At 50.1% G+C, this 18,948-nt stretch overlaps 1 protein-coding gene across 1 annotated transcript in view; it reads left to right on the forward strand.

Moving 5' to 3' along the window:
* The first annotated feature begins 1,031 nt into the window (after positions 1–1,031).
* The window catches only part of LOC147018827 (uncharacterized), a 35,912-nt gene continuing 17,995 nt past the window's right edge, over positions 1,032–18,948 (forward strand). Inside the window, exons 1-3 of the mRNA XM_085898875.1 lie at positions 1,032–2,532; positions 13,924–13,979; positions 16,477–16,581. Of these exons, the coding sequence (XP_085755001.1) occupies positions 13,944–13,979; positions 16,477–16,581 (141 nt within the window). The 5' untranslated portion in view covers positions 1,032–2,532; positions 13,924–13,943. The remainder of the gene's footprint in view (positions 2,533–13,923; positions 13,980–16,476; positions 16,582–18,948) is intronic.

Here is an 18,948-nt window from a genome sequence, read left to right on the forward strand (position 1 = left end):
CCAGAGTCGCAGGGCCAGGCTGAATGGCAGAGCTGAGCTGTTCAGGGCGCTGAGGCGTAAAACTGTACGTGCACTAAGGGTGGACAAGGAGGCCTATGTGCGAGGAATCTGTGATGGGCTGGAGCATCACCTGTGGACAGGTGATTCGCCTCCTGCTTACAGGGGAATTCACGCATTGCGTTCGTCCAAGCCCATCCCTCGGTGCACTGCAGTTAGAGCAGAGGGTGATAGGCTCTTGACAGAGGAGTCTGAAGTGAAGGCCCGCTGGGCCAGTTACTTTGAGCGGTTGTATCAGGCTCATCCACCAGCTGTCTAGTTGGATGTCAGGGGTGTTACAATCCCTGTTGCTGACCCTCCAATCAACTGTGGTACACCTTTGCTTGTGGAAACACGGGCTGCGGTGAACCGGTTGAAACGGGGTAAAGCTCCAGGGATCTGTGGCATCCATGCTGAACATCTTAAGGCTGGTGGAAATGCTGCACTTGTGTCATTGCATGCAGTTCTGTGCTCTGCCTGGAACACAGGCATCATCCAAACTGATTGGAAGAGGAGCCTTGTTGTCCCTCTCTGGAAAGGGAAGGGTGACCGCCAAGACTGCAACTACTACCGAGGGGTGATGCTGCTCTCAGTGCCGGGTAAGGTCGGTCTTTGCTCGGATTATTCTTGATAGGGTTCGCCACTATCTGCTTGAGCATCAGTGTCGAGAGCAGTCAGGCTTTACACCAAAGAGGTCAATGATTGACCGTGTCCTTGCTCTTCGGGTCATCACCGAACGCAGACGAGAGTTTCGGCAGGGGCTGCTTGCAGCCAATGTTGATCTCTGTAAAGCGTTCGATTCAGTGAATCGGGTTGCCCTCTGGAGGGTTCTTGGTCTTCGTGGGGTGCCACCAAAACTGATCGATCTGATGTCTGAACTCTACTCTGGTATGTGGTGGTGGTGCTGTGAGATGTGGTGGTACCATCTCTGACTTATTTCCAGTTGTTACTGGAGTTCGTCGGGGGTGTGTACTGGCCCCCACACTTTTCAGCACTTGTATGGACTGGATTCTCAGGAGGATGTCAGAGAGATCAAGCTGCGGTGCATCATTTGGGAATGTCAAGATCTCGAACCTTGATTTCGCAGATGATGCAGTCATCGTTGCGGAGACTTTAGATATCCTTTTGGGGGCCCTCGTGGTGCTGAATGAGGAGTCGGAGCTGCTGGGATTACGGGTTTCCTGGGTCAAAACTAAGATCCAGGCTTTCACTGACATATTGGATGCTGCTTTCCTGTCTGCTTCTGTTTGTGGTGAGGATGTTGAGGTCGTGGAGAGATTCACTTGTCTTGGCAGTGATATCCATGTCTCTGCTGGCTGTGAGTCAGAGGTCAATAGACGTCTGGGTTGCACCTGGGGAGTAATGGATTCACTGGATCACGGGGTGTGGTGCTGCCGGTACCTGTTCGGGATGACTAAAGTCCGAGTCTTCGGGTCCTTGGTGCTTCCAGTCTTGCTCTCTGGATGCGAGACTTGGAATCTGCCCAAGGATCTGAGGCAGAGACTTAATTCCTTTGGTACCAAGTCTCTTCGGAGAATCCTTGGCTATCGCTCGTTGGACTTTGTGTCCAACGAGCGGTTGCTGAGAGAGACTCGGATGAGATTTTTACCTGATGAGCGGAGATGACCGGAGAAGAGTGGTGGGCGAAGTGAAGAGCAGAGGTCCCAGAGTGAACTAATTTGCTCTGCCATTTTTACGAGCCTGGGCGAAGGGAGGGGCCGAGGACCGGATAATGTTTCGCTGTTGGCTATATCCCGCCCCTCTGTTGGGCCACAGCAGCCGTAGCCATGCCTCACCAGGCCTCAGAGCTGGAAACTATCTCAGTAACTCGCCAACCTTGGTACGAATCGGAGCTCCGAGTTTTATATGGGGCCGTGGTCTTCGGACGAGTGCCCCGGTCCCACATGTGCACTGACCTTTATTCTAACATGGAATGGTAGAGGAATTAATGATATTGTCTTGTGTCAAGTCTATTTTATTATCATTACTTATTTTGTAGGTCTTTGTTGTTAGTCCAGTCTGAAAGCCCAATTCTTCCAAATTTCTTTGAACATAGAATGTTTTACATACAAATGCAATACTCTTATTTGCTTTGTCAATTGGAACAATAAGATTTTGTGTTTGAAGCTGTTTTCAATAATGACGTGTCTCCAGATTGTTTAAAATTACCTTAGGATTGTTGATTCAAAATCTTTTTTCAAATCAACGTCTCCTATTTCCATGTTTATCTACCTCCTCTTACCATAAAGCCAGTTATGTTCTTTATTTGTTGTCATCCTCGTCTATGGTGTATCTTTTTCAGGTTTCAAAAGCACCCGCAGTGTTTTTAATAGAGTCTGCCCAATACATGGATGACGAGTCGACAGACATGCTGCATAGACTTTTGCTGTTTACAGACCGGAGCCTCCTCGTCATCTTGGCTAAGCCAGTGGACTTGTCGAGCTCATTGTCACGGCGATTCTTTCACATGAGGTCTCTCATAATGAAAGTTACAATGTAAGTGATTTGTACGAGTTGCTTTCCTGCAACATTTTTTTTCACATACCAATTAACACTTTTTAATTGAATAAGTGAGAAATAATATACTTTGAAAATTTCACTCTCGTGACACAAACAGACTGAATAATTTTTGTAGGAGGTAGATTATCTTCTTCTTTAACGGCCACCATTATCCCACCTTTCTTGTGTCGTCAGCTGGGGGAACCTTGCCCTGACTTCTTACGAACAGGGTGGCCAAGCCTGACATTCGACTAGTTAGGGCAGGAATTTGGAATTTGGCTATGGTGCTGGCGATAGCTTGTCTACTCTTCACGAAGGACACTGTGGGATCTTTAAAATGCACCGACTAATGCTGGTAGATGGGAATCCCATTTAACGTCCATCTGAGGGATGGTGCACACCCTGTCCATGAAACATCCGACGGACGGCATAAATTACCCTGCTCGTGAAATACCGGACTGATAGTTTATGGCTTGGTCGGGAATCAAAACGAGGCGAGAGAACGCAGAGGCGAGCATGTGTACCTTGTGGAAGCAATTTTTGTCACAGGAAAGTATAATTCAAATACAAGCTGTTTAGTGAATAAAATACAAGACAATTTTGTGCACAGAAGGAAGACCTCAGCCAGCTATATAGTTGCAAGCTGAAGACTTAAAACTGCATAGAATATTGAGTATATTGTTGTGGTTGACGAAATTCGCAAACCACCATTCAGGTCCCTTAGGTGAGATATCTCTGTAAGTATATGTGTAGTTAGGCCCAAACCCGTTGTTTCGAGGGAATAAATGTCATTCATTCGGGCTGCGACCCCTCTAGATAGCCGTTTTTCTTTTACTATCTTTATTTTGGACCAGCCGCCATTACTACCATTACTACCACCACCAACCACGTCTCAACAGCCATCACACAACAACCACCAACCGCAACGCCGCTTCACAACAACAGCCACGACCCTTGCCATCACATCTCGCTCTCGCAACCATCGCATCACCGCCATTCCCGCGCCGCTTGTGGACACCGATCCTGGACTCGTGCAGGGCGCGCGCCGAGCGGCGGGTGCAAAAACACCAGCCTTTCCGAAGAAATCGGATCAAAAAGCATTCACGCCCACTTCTGTTCCGTCCTATCGGCGAGCGTGGGGCGATTTGGCCCCGCCTCCAGATGCGTCGGAGTATAATCGCTATATGCAGATTCGTGGATCAAAAAGCATTCACGCCCACTTTTCCTCTGTCCAGTGGGGAGCCAGCCAGAGGTGAAGGGCCAGAGGTAAAGGGTCGAAGGTGAAGGAGCGAAGCCACGGGGGCTATAAAGGGCCGCGTTCGCTCGCCAAAAAGTTAGTTGAGTTGGGAAGAGTCGGAGCAGTTGAGTTGGGAAGAGTCGGAGTGGAGTTGGGAAGAGTCGGAGTGGAGTTGGGAAGAGTCAGTCAAGAGAAGAGTCAGAGAAAGCAGTTGGACGGAGCTGAGAATAGTGGAGAGTTGGAGAGGTGGCGGCGGCGAAGGCAGTCGAGAGGGCGCTCGTGTCAGAGTCGGGGAGCTGCGGAGAGGGGAGGCCGATAACGCGACCGAGGTCGCGGTGGAGACGCTCGTCGCGGGACCCGAGCCAGCGAGATATCCTCATCCCCCCGAGCATCAACAACCCCCTCCAGTTTCCCCCCGCGCTGAGATAGTGTGAGAAGGGGGCCCCGTTCCCACCCCATTCCAGACACTGTCCGCGAGGCCCGCGGAGTCGGGGCGCCACCATTTTGCGGCTCATCACCAGACGGGTAGGCTCGACGCGGTCTCGGCCCCAGGCCCGTCTGCTTTTTGTGCATTATTGTGGTGTTTCTTCTTTTACATTTGCTTTTGGTGTATAATTGTATATGTGTGCTATCCGTGTGCCATCGCGAAATAAATGTGCTTTATGTTGAACTGTTTTTCCCGTTTCGCTTCGTCTTTTCCTTTATTGAATCTCCATCTTACTTCACGTAAAGGGTTGGTCGTGGGCTAAAACGCCCGATAATTAATCGAACCGTCGGGGTTGACGATAACACCGCTCGGTTATCCCGATAGTACGGAACGGGTCGCTTAAAGTGGCCCGTGTCCGAAGTCGACCTGCGGCGAGGTGCGATCGCCCGGTCTACTCTCCGTGTGGGTACTTAGGTAGGTCGAATTTGGCGAGCAACCCTATCCCACGCGGCGGGCCGATTGGCACAATCGTGGTGAGGCCGAAAGGCCCACCCGTGACTAGTTCCCGGCGTTAGTCCGAGAGGGTCACGACGGGATTGTCCGTCCGGTGGGCGACGTGCCGCGATTCGAGTTACGTCGAAACGTAACGGGAAAACGGGCTCTCCTGTCTCCAGCTAAATTCACGGGAATCAGTCCAGGGGTGAAAGGAGCGACCCCCGATTCCCTCCAAATTACGAGCGAGCTAAATTAACCCTTTACGAGAAATAAGATGACGTCTCAAGGCGAGCGGGAGCTGGGGGTATTAGAAATGGATGTAGAATGTGTAGAATCCATGGTCCAGGATGAAAACCCCGTGCAGGAAATGTTGGTTGTGCAGGAACACGAACTCCCCCAACTGAACCCAGAGCCCGAAATAGGTGCGGCGGCGGCCACGGTGTATGACACCTCCCCTCCCCCTCTCCACCAAAACCCCCCAATCCTTGCCGAAACGGCTCACCCAAGCGCACCCGACATGGCCCAGCTATGCGCCATGCTGGCGGCAATGACAGCGAGAATGGATACAAAAATGAACGAAGTGAAAACGAAAATGGATACAAACACAAATGAAATGAAAAACGAAATAAAAGGCATGAACGAAAAGATGGATGCGAATACACAACAAATGAACGAAAAGATGGATGCGAATACACAGCAAATGAACGGAATGGAAACAAACATGAAGGAAGAAATGAAAGAGCTGCGGGGTGAGATGCAGAGCATGGGCATAGGCCTGCAGGCAGGCATTATGGCAATGGCGAGGAGCGAAACGCGGACCACGGGCGAGAAAATGGCGCTGCCACGTGCTGGGACGAACGAGCTGGGAGGGAGTGCAACGGCTGTCGGGCCCGCGGTGGAGGCGGGTAAGAAAAAAAATAATTCGGGGGACGTGTTGGGCGAGGGTCGTGACGGAAAAAGTGACGGTAACCGAGAGGGACAAACTAATTGGGGTGACGGAGACGTGCACGAGGGAGATAACAAGGGAAGAGACAGAAATAATAGTTGAGACAAGGGAGGTAAAGGGTGAAGAGGTGACTGAGTTGGCAGAGACACGGGAGATGGGAACGATAGAGGGAAGACTGCATGATAATGACGGGGTTAGAGACGCACACACACACACACGGAGGTAGTGGAGGATAATGGGGGTGAGCTCGCGGACTGGGTAGAGACCCGGTGCGAGCAGTTGGATGGCCTCCTCCAGGAACGAGGGGAGGGAGTATGCCCCCTTGAGGCGAGTCACGACCAGGTGAGTTCGGTCGTGCTTTGTGAGGTTGAGAGGAGGGGTGCTGTGGACAGGTGCACGGAGAGCTTGGGGGGTATAGAGGCCCCGGAGACCCTTGTGGGGACACAAATCCCCAGTGTGGTTGTCCCTGTGTGTGTGGTGCAAGGTGTGAGTGCGTCCCCGTGTGTGGATGAAACCGCCAGTATGGATGAGACACCGCGGGCGAGTGCCCCCGCGTGTGTAAGCGAGACACCGCGGGCGAGTTCCCCCGCGTGTGTGAGTGAGACACCGCGGGCGAGTGCCCCCGCGTGTGTGAGTGAGGCACGGTGTGTGAGTGAGACACCGCGGGCGAGTGCCCCCGCGTGTGTGAGTAGTGTAGTGGCAAGTGTGCCAAAGGGCGTGCTTCCCAGCATGCCGTGTGTGGAAGAGGCCGTGTGTGTGTGAAACGGCCAGTATGAGTGAGGCACCGCGGGCGAGTGCCCCCGCGTGTGTGAGTGGTATGGGTAGTGTGAGGGAAATGGCACGAGTGAGTGGAAGGCCGCGAGTGAGTGGAGCCACGTGTGCGAGGGAGGTGGTATGTGTGAGAGAGACAGCGTGTGCAAGGTCGTTGTGTGTAAGGGAGATGTCGGTCGGCATGTGTGAACATGCAGCCGCGTCTCCCGGGGTGAATGTAATGGAATGGAGTGTGAGTGTCGTAACACGCAGGTGTGCGTGGGTGGAATGGAGACTACGACGGCGACATGTAAGGAAAGGAAGCCGAGTAGCGGCTGTAGTTGTTTCGGGGACTGTGCCGGGTTCACCCAGCAGTGAGCACGCGGTCCGTGCTGTGCAACGCACGAGGCCCCCACGTGCTCGCTTGCGAGAGTGAAGTCCCGGTCCGGAAACGCCAGTGGTGGATTTGCCGATCCCGCGGACGGACAAAGTTTAGGCAGGATTACGGATTTGGACCGGACGGGTTCTCCACGCGATCGTGTGTGTTAAGCTCCAACGGGCAAAGCACATGTGTTCGCGTGGGGAACCCCTCGAGACGTGGGGCTTGTGTTTTTTTTTTTATGCGCACGGTGACGTCATGGCTGCACGTGGGGTTGGAATCCGGCAGGAGGGGTATCCCTGCCGGATGGTACCGTCCAAGGAGGGGCGAGATACACGTGCAGCTGCATGACGTCACGGGCAGGTGCAAAGTGCGCGAGCTGTGAGTTGCCGCGCTGGTGCTGCACATGTGAAAAAAAGAAAAAAAACAAAAAAAACAAGCCTCACTTTCGGGTGCACAGGATTCCCGGGCAAGGGGTGGATGATCCCCTTGGCCAGGGCACAGGATGGAAACTAGTTAGGGGGAAGGGTTAGCTTAGCTAGACCGACTTCATGGGGCAGGGGTAAGTCCTCATGGAGTCCGTGGAATGGATGAGTTAGAGGGATTGTAGCGAGATTTAGGTTGGGAAATTGATTAATGGGATAATTCGGAGACAGTGACAGACAGTGAATGTGTAGTGGGGACGTAGCTTAGCTACGTAGTGTTAAAAGGAATGTGCTGTAGTTTAAGGGACGACGTGGGAGCACGAGTTAGTTAGGGGATGTAGTTAGAAGGATGGCAGAATTCAGCGGTGAGTGTGTTGAAGAGTTGTTGGTGAGTGAAGTGGAAGCATGTGCTTGGTGAGTGAGTGAGGCCAGCGGGTCTGTGTGTATGGAGCAAATGGGGACTGCATGGTGCGATGAGTGATTGGGGGGAGGAGTGACTCCCGCCCAAGGGACCCCGGGGTCAGTGTAGAGTGAGTTAGGGGGTTAGTTAAATTGACAAATGGAAGTCGTTTTGTTGTTGGTGGGAATGTAGGCTCGATACCCGTTTGGAGGGGTGCAGGAGCCCTGTTGACGGGCTGGGAGCGTGGCTGCGAAAGGTGAGTATCGCTGAGTGGGTACCCCGGGCACCAGGCTAGTCGGCCGTGGTAGGCCAAGGGCCCATGGGGGGCCGGGATAGCGTAGTGGGCACGGGTGCGCCTGATTGGTGCGGGGGCCCGGGGCGCCATTAGCCGCGTGGGCAGTGTTGTGGGCGCGGGTGACCCTCGGAAAGGGGCCTGGGAAGCCAGCCTGCCACGTGTGCGTTTCAGGGGAGGTGCCATGGGGGGCACTCCCCGGTGTTTAGGGAGCTGGTAGGCTCGGAGGCAGTGTAGTGCCCGGGGGTGCCATCGTAGGAGAATCGGCAGAGGGTCGTGCCTGCCAAGGGGAGCCACGCGTCCCAGCCATGAGACCGTGTGAGGGCACGGAGAGAAAATTGGGGGGCGAGGCCCGAAATTGTGAGGACACCAACACAGGCGACGGGAATCTGGGTTGTTAGAACCAATAGTTTAAGCGAGAGGCGCTTGTTGAAAGCCCCGGGGTAGTTTAACAGTTAAATGGTTAGGGTAGATTAGGAGATGTACCCCTACGTACCATCCATCCCCTCACTATCGTTGTGGGCCACTGGACCCACTTTGGTTATAGATCGCTGAACTCTGGGGAGGCCATCCTGAGGCTTCGTTGGGCCTCGACACAGGACGCTAGCTCTCCCTTGTTCCCCTCCGGGAAGGGAACGTAGGGGTTGGGAGTAGGCTAGGTGACAGGATAGGTTAGTCGAACAAGGACAGTACAGGGGGTTAGGGGACGATTTATAGTGGGGAAGTAAAAATAAAAAAATAAGTTGGGGCTAAATTGGGGTTTGACAAATTAAGGGAGTGGGTATAGACAGTGACAGGCAAAGGCGATAGGTTGGGAGGGAGACCGTAGGGTAGGTCCGAGCCCGCCTTCCGAGTGGCCAGCACCACCGCACTCCCTCCACCAACCTCCACTGAACGGCAAAGGCTGGCCAGCTTCATCTGCTGGCTGCGTTGCTGCAAGGCAAAGGCCGGCCCACTTCATCGGCAGCTGTTGTTTTGCTGCAAGGCCTGTGCCGGCTGGATCGTCTGCAGCTGCTGTGCTACAAGGCCTGTGCCGGTCGGATTGTCTGCAGCTGCTGTGCTTCAAGGCCTGTGCCGGCCAGTTCATCTGCCGGCTGTGTTTGCCTGCAGCGGCCTTGTTCTGCGGGCTGTGTTTGCCTGCTGCCTTTGCCATGCCATGCCCACTGCCCCTGTTCACCAGCCCCGTTCAATTTTTGCTTTGCCCCCCCTGTTCATTGCCATGTGCGCCAGGATCAGAAAGCAACAGTTTGCAAGCTGCAAGAACTGCCCTGTTGGCAGCTACAACACGGGCCTGCAGTGGCGGCCCGTGCACCGTGTTTGCGTGCATCCATTCATCCATCCATTCGTTGTGCTCATTGCGTGTGCCACTTGAGCTGGCACGGAGACTGCGTTTGTGCAGCCCATGCACCGTTGTGGTTCACTGCGTTCAGTTCAAAAGGGAAGGCCTTGGACTGAGTGTGAGCAGCCGGCCACGTTCCCTCTCACCTGCGTTGTTTGAGCCAGAGACTGCATGCGAGCAGCCTGGCTCCCTGCTAACTGCTTTCTTTTTGCAGAGTTCATTGATCCTGGGCCATGGTTTAGTGTAAAATTTGTAAGTTAAGGTTAAGATGTACTGTAAATATGAGTGCGCCCCCGGCATGTCTGTCCTAGCGCCGGCAATTTTATTTAAGTCGTCCGTGTGAGTGAGTTTGTTTAGGTAGTTACTCAGCCCTCAGGTTATTTATTTTGGGGACACGAATACCATGAATGTCGCACTCAGGGATCCGTAGGTAAAATGTACTAGGGCAAAACTACACATGATGGCACACGAAAATTTGACGACTCGGGACGAGTCTGTAAAAAGGGGAGGGGGTAGTGTTGTGGTTGACGAAATTCGCAAACCACCATTCAGGTCCCTTCGGTGAGATATCTCTGTAAGTATATGTGTAGTTAGGCCCAAACCCGTTGTTTCGAGGGAATAAATGTCATTCATTCGGGCTGCGACCCCTCTAGATAGCCGTTTTTCTTTTACTATCTTTATTTTGGACCAGCCGCCATTACTACCATTACTACCACCACCAACCACGTCTCAACAGCCATCACACAACAACCACCAACCGCAACGCCGCTTCACAACAACAGCCACGACCCTTGCCGTCACATCTCACTCTCGCAACCATCGCATCACCGCCATTCCCGCGCCGCTTGTGGACACCGATCCTGGACTCGTGCAGGGCACGCGCCGAGCGGCGGGTGCAAAAACACCAGCCTTTCCGAAGAAATCGGATCAAAAAGCATTCACGCCCACTTCTGTTCCGTCCTATCGGCGAGCGTGGGGCGATTTGGCCCCGCCTCCAGGTGCGTCGGAGTATAATCGCTATATGCAGATTCGTGGATCAAAAAGCATTCACGCCCACTTTTCCTCTGTCCAATGGGGAGCCAGCCAGAGGTGAAGGGCCAGAGGTAAAGGGTCGAAGGTGAAGGAGCGAAGCCACGGGGGCTATAAAGGGCCGCGTTCGCTCGCCAAAAAGTTAGTTGAGTTGGGAAGAGTCGGAGCAGTTGAGTTGGGAAGAGTCGGAGTGGAGTTGGGAAGAGTCGGAGTGGAGTTGGGAAGAGTCAGTCAAGAGAAGAGTCAGAGAAAGCAGTTGGACGGAGCTGAGAAGAGTGGAGAGTTGGAGAGGTGGCGGCGGCGAAGGCAGTCGAGAGGGCGCTCGTGTCAGAGTCGGGGAGCTGCGGAGACGGGAGGCCGATAACGCGACCGAGGTCGCGGTGGAGACGCTCGTCGCGGGACCTGAGCCAGCGAGATATCCTCATCCCCCCGAGCATCAACAACCCCCTCCTGTTTCCCCCAGCGCTGAGATAGTGTGAGAAGGGGGCCCCGTTCCCACCCCATTCCAGACACTGTCCGCGAGGCCCGCGGAGTCGGGGCGCCACCGCCATTTTGCGGCTCATCACCAGACGGGTAGGCTCGACGCGGTCTCGGCCCCAGGCCTGTCTGCCCCCTCATAGTGGAGGGTGGTCCCTTTTTCTTTTGCTTTGAGTATATGTGTTGTCGGCGCCGTCTGTGAAGTAAAACTGTATAAGTGTTGCCGTGTGCTCGGTAGTCGGTGGTAGATCTGCATTGTGTTTCACTTTTACATTTGCTTTTTGTGCATTATTGTGGTGTTTCTTCTTTTACATTTGCTTTTGGTGTATAATTGTATATGTGTGCTATCCGTGTGCCATCGCAAAATAAATGTGCTTTATGTTGAACTGTTTTTCCCGTTTTGCTTCGTCTTTTCCTTTATTGAATCTCCATCTTACTTCACGTAAAGGGTTGGTCGTGGGCTAAAACGCCCGATAATTAATCGAACCGTCGGGGTTGACGATAACACCGCTCGGTTATCCCGATAGTACGGAACGGGTCGCTTAAAGGGGCCCGTGTCCGAAGTCGACCTGCGGCGAGGTGCGATCGCCCGGTCTACTCTCCGTGTGGGTACTTAGGTAGGTCGAATTTGGCGAGCAACCCTATCCCACGCGGGGGGCCGATTGGCACGATCGTGGTGAGGCTGAAAGGCCCACCCGTGACTAGTTCCCGGCGTTAGTCCGAGAGGGTCACGGCGGGATTGTCCGTCCGGTGGGCGACGTGCCGCGATTCGAGTTACGTGGCCGCTCGCACGCCGGCGGGCGCGAATCCGCAACAATATTGTTACGGTTGTGGAAATTCGCATTACACCATAAAGAGTCCTCAGGTGAGATATATCAGTAAGTCCATGTGGAGTTAGCCCAAACCCGTTGTAAAGAGGGAATATGTGTGATTAATCCGGGCTGCGACATTTTGAGTTGGCCATTTTTCTTTCTCTATTGTTATTTTCGACCATTAAGCCACCATCAACAACGCCCCCGAACAACTCCACCAAACCGCCATTACCTTCACCTCCACAACCCAACCCCGCAAGCATCGCCTCACCCGCCATTCTCAAACGACGCCCGCCAACCACCAAACAACCATGTCCAACCCTCACCACAACGACTACCACCATCTTCGCCACTACCCGCACTTATGAACGCCGTCCACCACGGACCATGCGGCGATGATTTCCGCGGTGGAAACCGTCCAGGAATGCACGCAGGATTGCCAGAACAAAAGCTCTTGCGGAGCCTGCGCAGACTTTTCCCGCCTGATTTTCCCGCTTGATTCTCCCGCCTGATCTTCCCCGCGCTTTGGAGTGGAGGAAGGGTGATGCAGGTCAAAGGTCAGAGGTCATGTAAGGGAGGGGTCTCATTTTGGGGGAATAATTCCCTGGCCCCGAGCCAAAACTGACTCCTCCGGCCCACGCACGGCGCGAGGTGGAGTGAGAGCAAGAGGGCACGCCCCCCTTCAAGAGGCTTCCAGCAGAAGCTCGAAGGGAGGCGGAGCCGAAAACAGGGCGGAGCAGAGGGCGGAGCCCGCTCGACAAAAAGGTGGAGAGAGGTCGAGGAGAGAGAGAGAGAGAGAGAGAGGTCGAGAGAGAGAGAGAGAGAGAGAGAGAGAGAGGTCGAGAGAGAGATAGAGATAGAGATAGAGATAGAGATAGAGATAGAGATAGAGAGGTTGAGAGATAGAGATAGAGATAGAGATAGAGAGGTTGAGAGATAGAGATAGAGAGAGAGAGAGAGAGAGAGTGAGAGAGAGAGAGAGAGAGAGAGAGAGAGAGAGAGAGAGAGCAGTTGGAATTGGAGTGGTCGTGAGGTCGTGCTTGGTGGCTCAGTGGTAGAATTCTCGCCTGCCACGTGGGAGGTGCAGACGTGAGACGCGGCAGAGCCGGCTGTGGGGCGTGAGCCTACGCGTCCAGACGAGGAGTGCCGGAGAGGGTTCGCCGGCCGCGAGGGAAATTGGAATCAGGCGCGACCACGCTGAGGTCGCGGGAGGGGGACTCGACTGCACGCAGGGAAGTCATGACTTTCTTTTCTTTGGGGTTTTGTGTAAATGTGTGTGTGTGGCGTCAGTCCATTAAGTTTGGAGCTGTATAAGTGTGCTTGTTGTCAATATTTCCCCTTTTATTCGGTTGTAGCTTTGCGTCGTATTGCATTTGCTTTTGTTGCATTTTGTATGGCTGTATATACGTGCTTGTCTGTGTGTGTGTAAATAAAGTGCATTGCATTTTGAATTGTTTTCCCGCTTTGCTTCTTCTCCTTCCTTTTATTGAATCTCCATCTTGCATCACGTAAGGGATTGAAAGTGGGTTTAAAACGCCCGGTAATTAATCAGAACCGTCAAGGCCGACGATAACTCCGCTCGGTTATCCCTGTAATAGGGAGCGAACCGCTTAAGCGGTTCATGTCCGGAGTCGGCCTGTGGCGTGGTACGATCGCCCGGTCGACCACTCGCGCAGGTACTTATGTAGGTCGAATTTGGCGAGCAACCCTATCCTGCGCGGGTGGGCAATTGGCACGATCGTGGTGTGGTTAAACCCCCACCCGTGACTGCCTCCGGGCGGTAGTTCCCGAAGGATCACGACTGAATTGTCCGTTCCGGTGGGCGACGTGTCGCGATTGGAGTTACGTGGCCGAGCGCACGCCGGGCGGGCCAGAATTCATAACAATATATACAGTTTTTACCAAGATATCAGATGGACCTTTATGGACTTCAAATTTGCTACATAAAGTGATTTTGGTTTGTCTTGGAATTTATTTACAGCCCCGAGAGGGGTGTGGGGAGGGGGAGAATAGGAGAGAGTCGTGTTTTGCCCTGCTGACTAAGATGGTCACCGGATACATAAAGTTTTTTCAAGGTTGTTTACGACTAAATCAGAGAAATGTGTGTATTCTGCTTTTTACTTAGCTTTCTCAGTATATACATTTATTGAATTAATTATTTGTCAATGTACTAAACGAACTAAATCTTGCATTTTTACATTATTATAAATTACATTTTAATAATTCAGTTTCCACAACCTCCAGTCCATCCTGTCAACCCATAGAAGTGAGACTATAGCAAATTGAATCTAAAATTATTTGTAGTCAGTTATCATTGGTGGGCATTTTAGGTACCTTCGTAGCTTTTGGAGCGTGACCCGTTGTTTCATCTTCTGTGCAGAATTCCGAACACAAGATTGGATGAAGCAGTTGCAAGTCAGAAAGAGTTGCAACTTTGTGAGTTTGAAAATGTTTTGTCTCAACAATGAACTTCGTTTCTCTTTGTTGCTTCCAGTCATGTGTGAATAAAATATCAGAACTTGCTGAGTCCTGTAAACAGACATCTGTACAATTTAACTCTCCCTCTTTGTTTTTTAAGGACTGTGATTCAAATTTTTTAAAGCTCTGCAGAGATCTCATTTTTTTTACCATTAAACTCTGGACCCTGCCCATCCTATCCCTTCAGAAAATGATTATTGTGGTCCACTTCTTGGCAGAGGATGAAATATTGTTTTGAGTGAGCTAATTAATGTGCAGTATATGCCGATTCATTATTCTAACTTGTCCCACTTTCAGAAGTTGCATGTTAGCAAACACTTTTGTCGTATAATTTTGGGTCACATCAGTTTGAGTTTGCCTTGACTATAACTTTGCCTATAACTTAAGTTTGCCTTGACCTGAAGACTGCTCACCAGAAGGGAGATGATGCATTTGTGACCTTTTGTCAACACCGACTGCAGGGAATTGAGACTGACCTCAACTACACATTAAGGAAAATGAAGCTTAAATCTTTCATTGATGAAGGGAACAAGGTGACGACAAAGGCAAAGGGTAAATAAATCAGTTTGAAAAGTAAATGGAAACTTCTTGCCAGATTTGTCATCATGGGCAGAGGCCACAAAATTGAAGTGAAGAACATGATGTTATATTGTTTGGGCCCACTTCCACTGGGTATTGCTGCACATGCTGGTTGCCTTGTAAAGACTAATAAGGCAAGGCTGCTGCATTACCTTGAATTGGCCCCGAATCATCGCCAAAGGTTGAGACACCAAGAGGGAGTGTCTGGATTGTGGATGGGATGTCCGTGCTGCAACGATTGAGTCCAAAGTACATGCCACAGAACAACGCTCAACTTGACAAGAATCTCCATCAATTGCTGAATTTTGCTTGCACTCATGGTTCAATTGCAGGACACTTTGTGACAGACAGATATCCAGCTGCAGAGTGCAAACGAAGAGCAGCAAGCAGCTCGAAGAAAATCAATATTGAAAAGCCAGACTAATTCCAAAACAGTGGAAAAAGTTCCTGTCACATAGTTACAACAAGGAGCAGTTGGTTAAATTCCTGTTCAAGATGTAGCGCAAGTGTTGTGTTGGAAGACTGAATGGTGTGACAGTAACTGTGGCTCATGGAGAACTCTGCCATGTAATCATTCCACAAGATGGAATGGTTCTTATAAGCGACATCGAAGAGCTGCACTGTTCACACAGAGAGGCGGACACAAGGATGTTCTTACATGCGAGCTATATTTCCAAATCCGGTGGCAACAATATCATTATCATGAGTCCTGACATTAACTTCAAGTCTTGGGGGCTCCCAGCTCCACTTCCACACTGGGAAAGATGAGAATCTGTCACCTATTCATCTCCAGGCTATTGCGCAACATCTTGGAGTCACTGGTTGCCCTCCACTGCTTCATTAATTGTGACTGTCAGTTCATTTTATAGTGAAGTCAAGACAAAGGCTATCAAACTGATTACAGCCAACCCAACATTGTGTTCACCATTTCAATCTCCAGGGGAATCGTTCACAGTAATTGAAGACATTGTGTCAGATCTGGAAGTCTTTGTTTGCAAACGCTATGGTCAGTAGGAATACTCAAACATGACTGATGTTCTCTTTGGTGACATATCCAATGTTCTCTTTGGTGACAAGGGCAGATAATGTATTGTCACCAAATTGAGATGCCTTGCATAAGCATGTTGAGCGAGCCAATTTCCAAGCCACCATTTACAAGCATGGCTTTGAACAGCACCCAGATATTCCACCACCTATTGGACAGAAATAGATGCTGATAAATGATGCAGTTGATGTCCTGGGAATTGACTGCATGCAGATGCAATCAACAAAAAAGCATCCTTGAAATTTCATCCTATGCATGCAAGAACTCTAAGTGCAGAGTTGGGGAGGCAGATGACAAATGCTGCTTCTCTTTCGACATTCTGTGCACAGAACTCTGCTCGCTCATGTCATACATTTGATAATAAAAATCTATCAACTCCCACTGTTGATGATGATGTGGAGTAGCCAGTGAGTCTGAGGACATGTGTGGAGGATATGATGGGCTTGACTAGTTGAAGGCGACGACGTTTAAGAAGTCATTTTTCACGTGGTGTGGACAGTAAGCATATGCAGTAGATATACTACCTTAAAGCTAGTGCCATTCTGCATGGTTGTGTTGGCATCAATCAGGAGTGGGCATCCAAAATCTTAATTCTACCCAAAATGATACTCCAAATTTTTGGCGTGTAGTGTGGGCTAACGTGCAACTTCTGAAAGTGGAATATGTTAGAATAATGATAAGGCATATATTAGCTGCACTTTAAACACTATTTCACCATCTGCCAAGGCATGGATCACAAGAATCAATTTCTGAAGGCAATGGCCTATAGTCTGCATGTAATGCACATTTTTTTATTCTTCACTTTCTACTTGCTCGCATGGTTTTTCACAGATGAAGAGTTCAAGCTGTATTCTGATTCTCACCCCGATGTACTGGAAAAGTATGTGGTTGGAACGGTTCCAAAAACGGTGCAAAAAAGTTGGTTTTCCAAGAAAGGTGAGGCCAGAAGATGGGTGATTAAGCTGCAAGTCAAGGCTTAGGAAACACAGGGTGATGACAATGATGGAGTATTTTAGGCTACTGGTTTGTTCTTGTGAATCACCATCTCGCTGGGTGTTGGTTTGTGGAATAGTTATTTGATCTCTAATTTGTGTTTTTTTTTGGTGTTTTCTTGACTTCTTGGCTGATTGGTTGGTTTGTGAGTTGACTGCTTTGATATATTCTGAGCTTTGCAATTTACCTCTCTCGTTCTCAAGAATGGGGTATAAACATACATTCCAAGTTCCGAATGATTCACGAGTGGAAATATCCCTTCAATGTATCACCATTCCATTCAAAGGGTGCTCCCCTGTGGTTCTGAACAAATTGGCAGCATTTTTTTTTAATGTCGCAATGAGTATTATCACCAAATGATAGCAAATTGCTTTTTTTTTTCTTTTTTTCCCCCCCTTTTTTTACAGGGACTTCGACTCATGAGTTGACGAACATGCACAAACACACACCCGCATACAGACAAACACAGACGGGTGACCTTTGGGGAAGTGATGTAACTTTACTGAGCACTCTATCGGTACCCGCAACACCATGTTATGACATTGGTTTCATTCCTCATGCATGGGGCAAATAAGGAGGATTCCACAAACCTCGTTGCCCCCTCTCATCTGCCTCCCTTCTCTGTTCCCCGCTTCATAGGATGCCAACTCATGGCGTTTTCCTTGCTCTATTTTTTATGCAAATGCAGGCATTCCACTTCCTGGTTCTTCCTGACAACCTCAGTACTCTAATGTCATTCCCATCGTCTTGACACCAAGAAAATACTGTATAGTCTGCAATTCTTATCAAAAAATAAACACATGAATCACCATGTCAAAGTTAGTTTTCCCTGCCACCGCCTTTGATGTGCAATAATTTGGAAGATTCATGCTATCTGATAAAGCAGATGTAATTGATAGCCCTCAAAACTGCAAATATTCGCCGCATCTAACGAGGATACATGGTCCTCTTGAGATGATAATATCGTTTTTATCGTTAAAAATTTAATATTGAGGGAATGCAGTCATAACTAGGTTATGCTCTCCCCTTGTTCGCCCATCCCCAGCGCAGCAGGTGATGGGGTTTTGCAATCACTTCTGTGTGTGTGTCAGTGTGCCTGTCCATTCCATCACCTTTTCATTTGAGCTTTTGTCATCAGATTTTCATAAAACATTATTGTGATATGACAATATGGATAAGACTAATTAATAAATGTGTCAAAATGTCCAAGTGCAAGGTCACAGAAAGTACAAATAATTATTTGTTTAGGATTATAATCCTTATTTGCCCATCTGGCACACAGTGTGAGACGGTGGTGTTTAATAATTGTTTCCGTGTTTCTTGAGAGGGCGTTTTGCGATTGTTTGCCATTCGAGCTTTTGTCATCAAATTTCCTGTGGGAGGAGTGGTTCTTAAAACAGATGTCCAATGTCCTATCAGCAGCGTCCTGGATTGATGGAGCTGTCAGGTTGGAGCATCGGCCTCGAATGTTTGAGGTCCACACAGTCAGGGTCAGGGGAGGAGGAGCTGCTGACAGGGTGCAGGAATGTAAAAAGGAGCAAGTGGAGAGTGCGAGGAAGCCAGAAGAAGGTGGGGTTCGGGGAAACCAAAAGAGGAGGGGTGGGGGAAACAGAGAGGGCTGGATGAGGGGGAAGCATGGAGGGGAGATAGTACTGACATGGAGGGTTTTGCCACCATCAGTGGATGAGAAGAGAAATTGATGACAGTGTGCCCACAGCCTCTGTAAGATTTCTGTCTGAAGATTCCCAAATTGGATCACAATGAGACCAAATGGGATGGGGGGGGGAGGGGGGTAAAAACATTCTCCATTGAAGGCATGAAGGAATGTGGAACTGGAGGTACGAGTGGGGGGAGGGTGGGGTGTATGAAACTAAGCATTTAGGAATGAAAAGCTTTCAGAAAATAAACCTGGTGGAAAAGAAGCAGAGGAAACATTGGGATGAAGAAGAAAATGAAAGCATGGGTTGTTCCTGATAGAGTAGTGATAAGATTGAGACATATTTTAAAAGTTCTTTTTTTTTAATGTTAAGAGATTTTGAAGGAAGAAACATTTTATTCAGTGAAGATTCAGTGTGGGAATGTTGAAAAGGAGAAGGAATCAAGAAGAGACGAACAGAGTACAGCAAATTGAAGTCGTTTTGTTGCTTTTTTTAATGGACAGTGTTGAGGCTCGTGTAAGGGCTAACACAGAACATATAGCAAGGGGAGCAGGAGATGAGAGAGGTGGAAGAGGGAAGCACAAGCCAGTGGGGAATAGAGACATGAAGAGATCAGTGGAAGGGAGAGGGATGGGGCGGGGTGCATGGGGTA

Source organism: Eptatretus burgeri, chromosome 10 (assembly GCF_056783735.1).
Source record: "Eptatretus burgeri isolate ZD-2024b chromosome 10, Ebu_testis_v1, whole genome shotgun sequence".
Classification (NCBI taxonomy): Eukaryota; Metazoa; Chordata; class Myxini; order Myxiniformes; family Myxinidae; genus Eptatretus; species Eptatretus burgeri.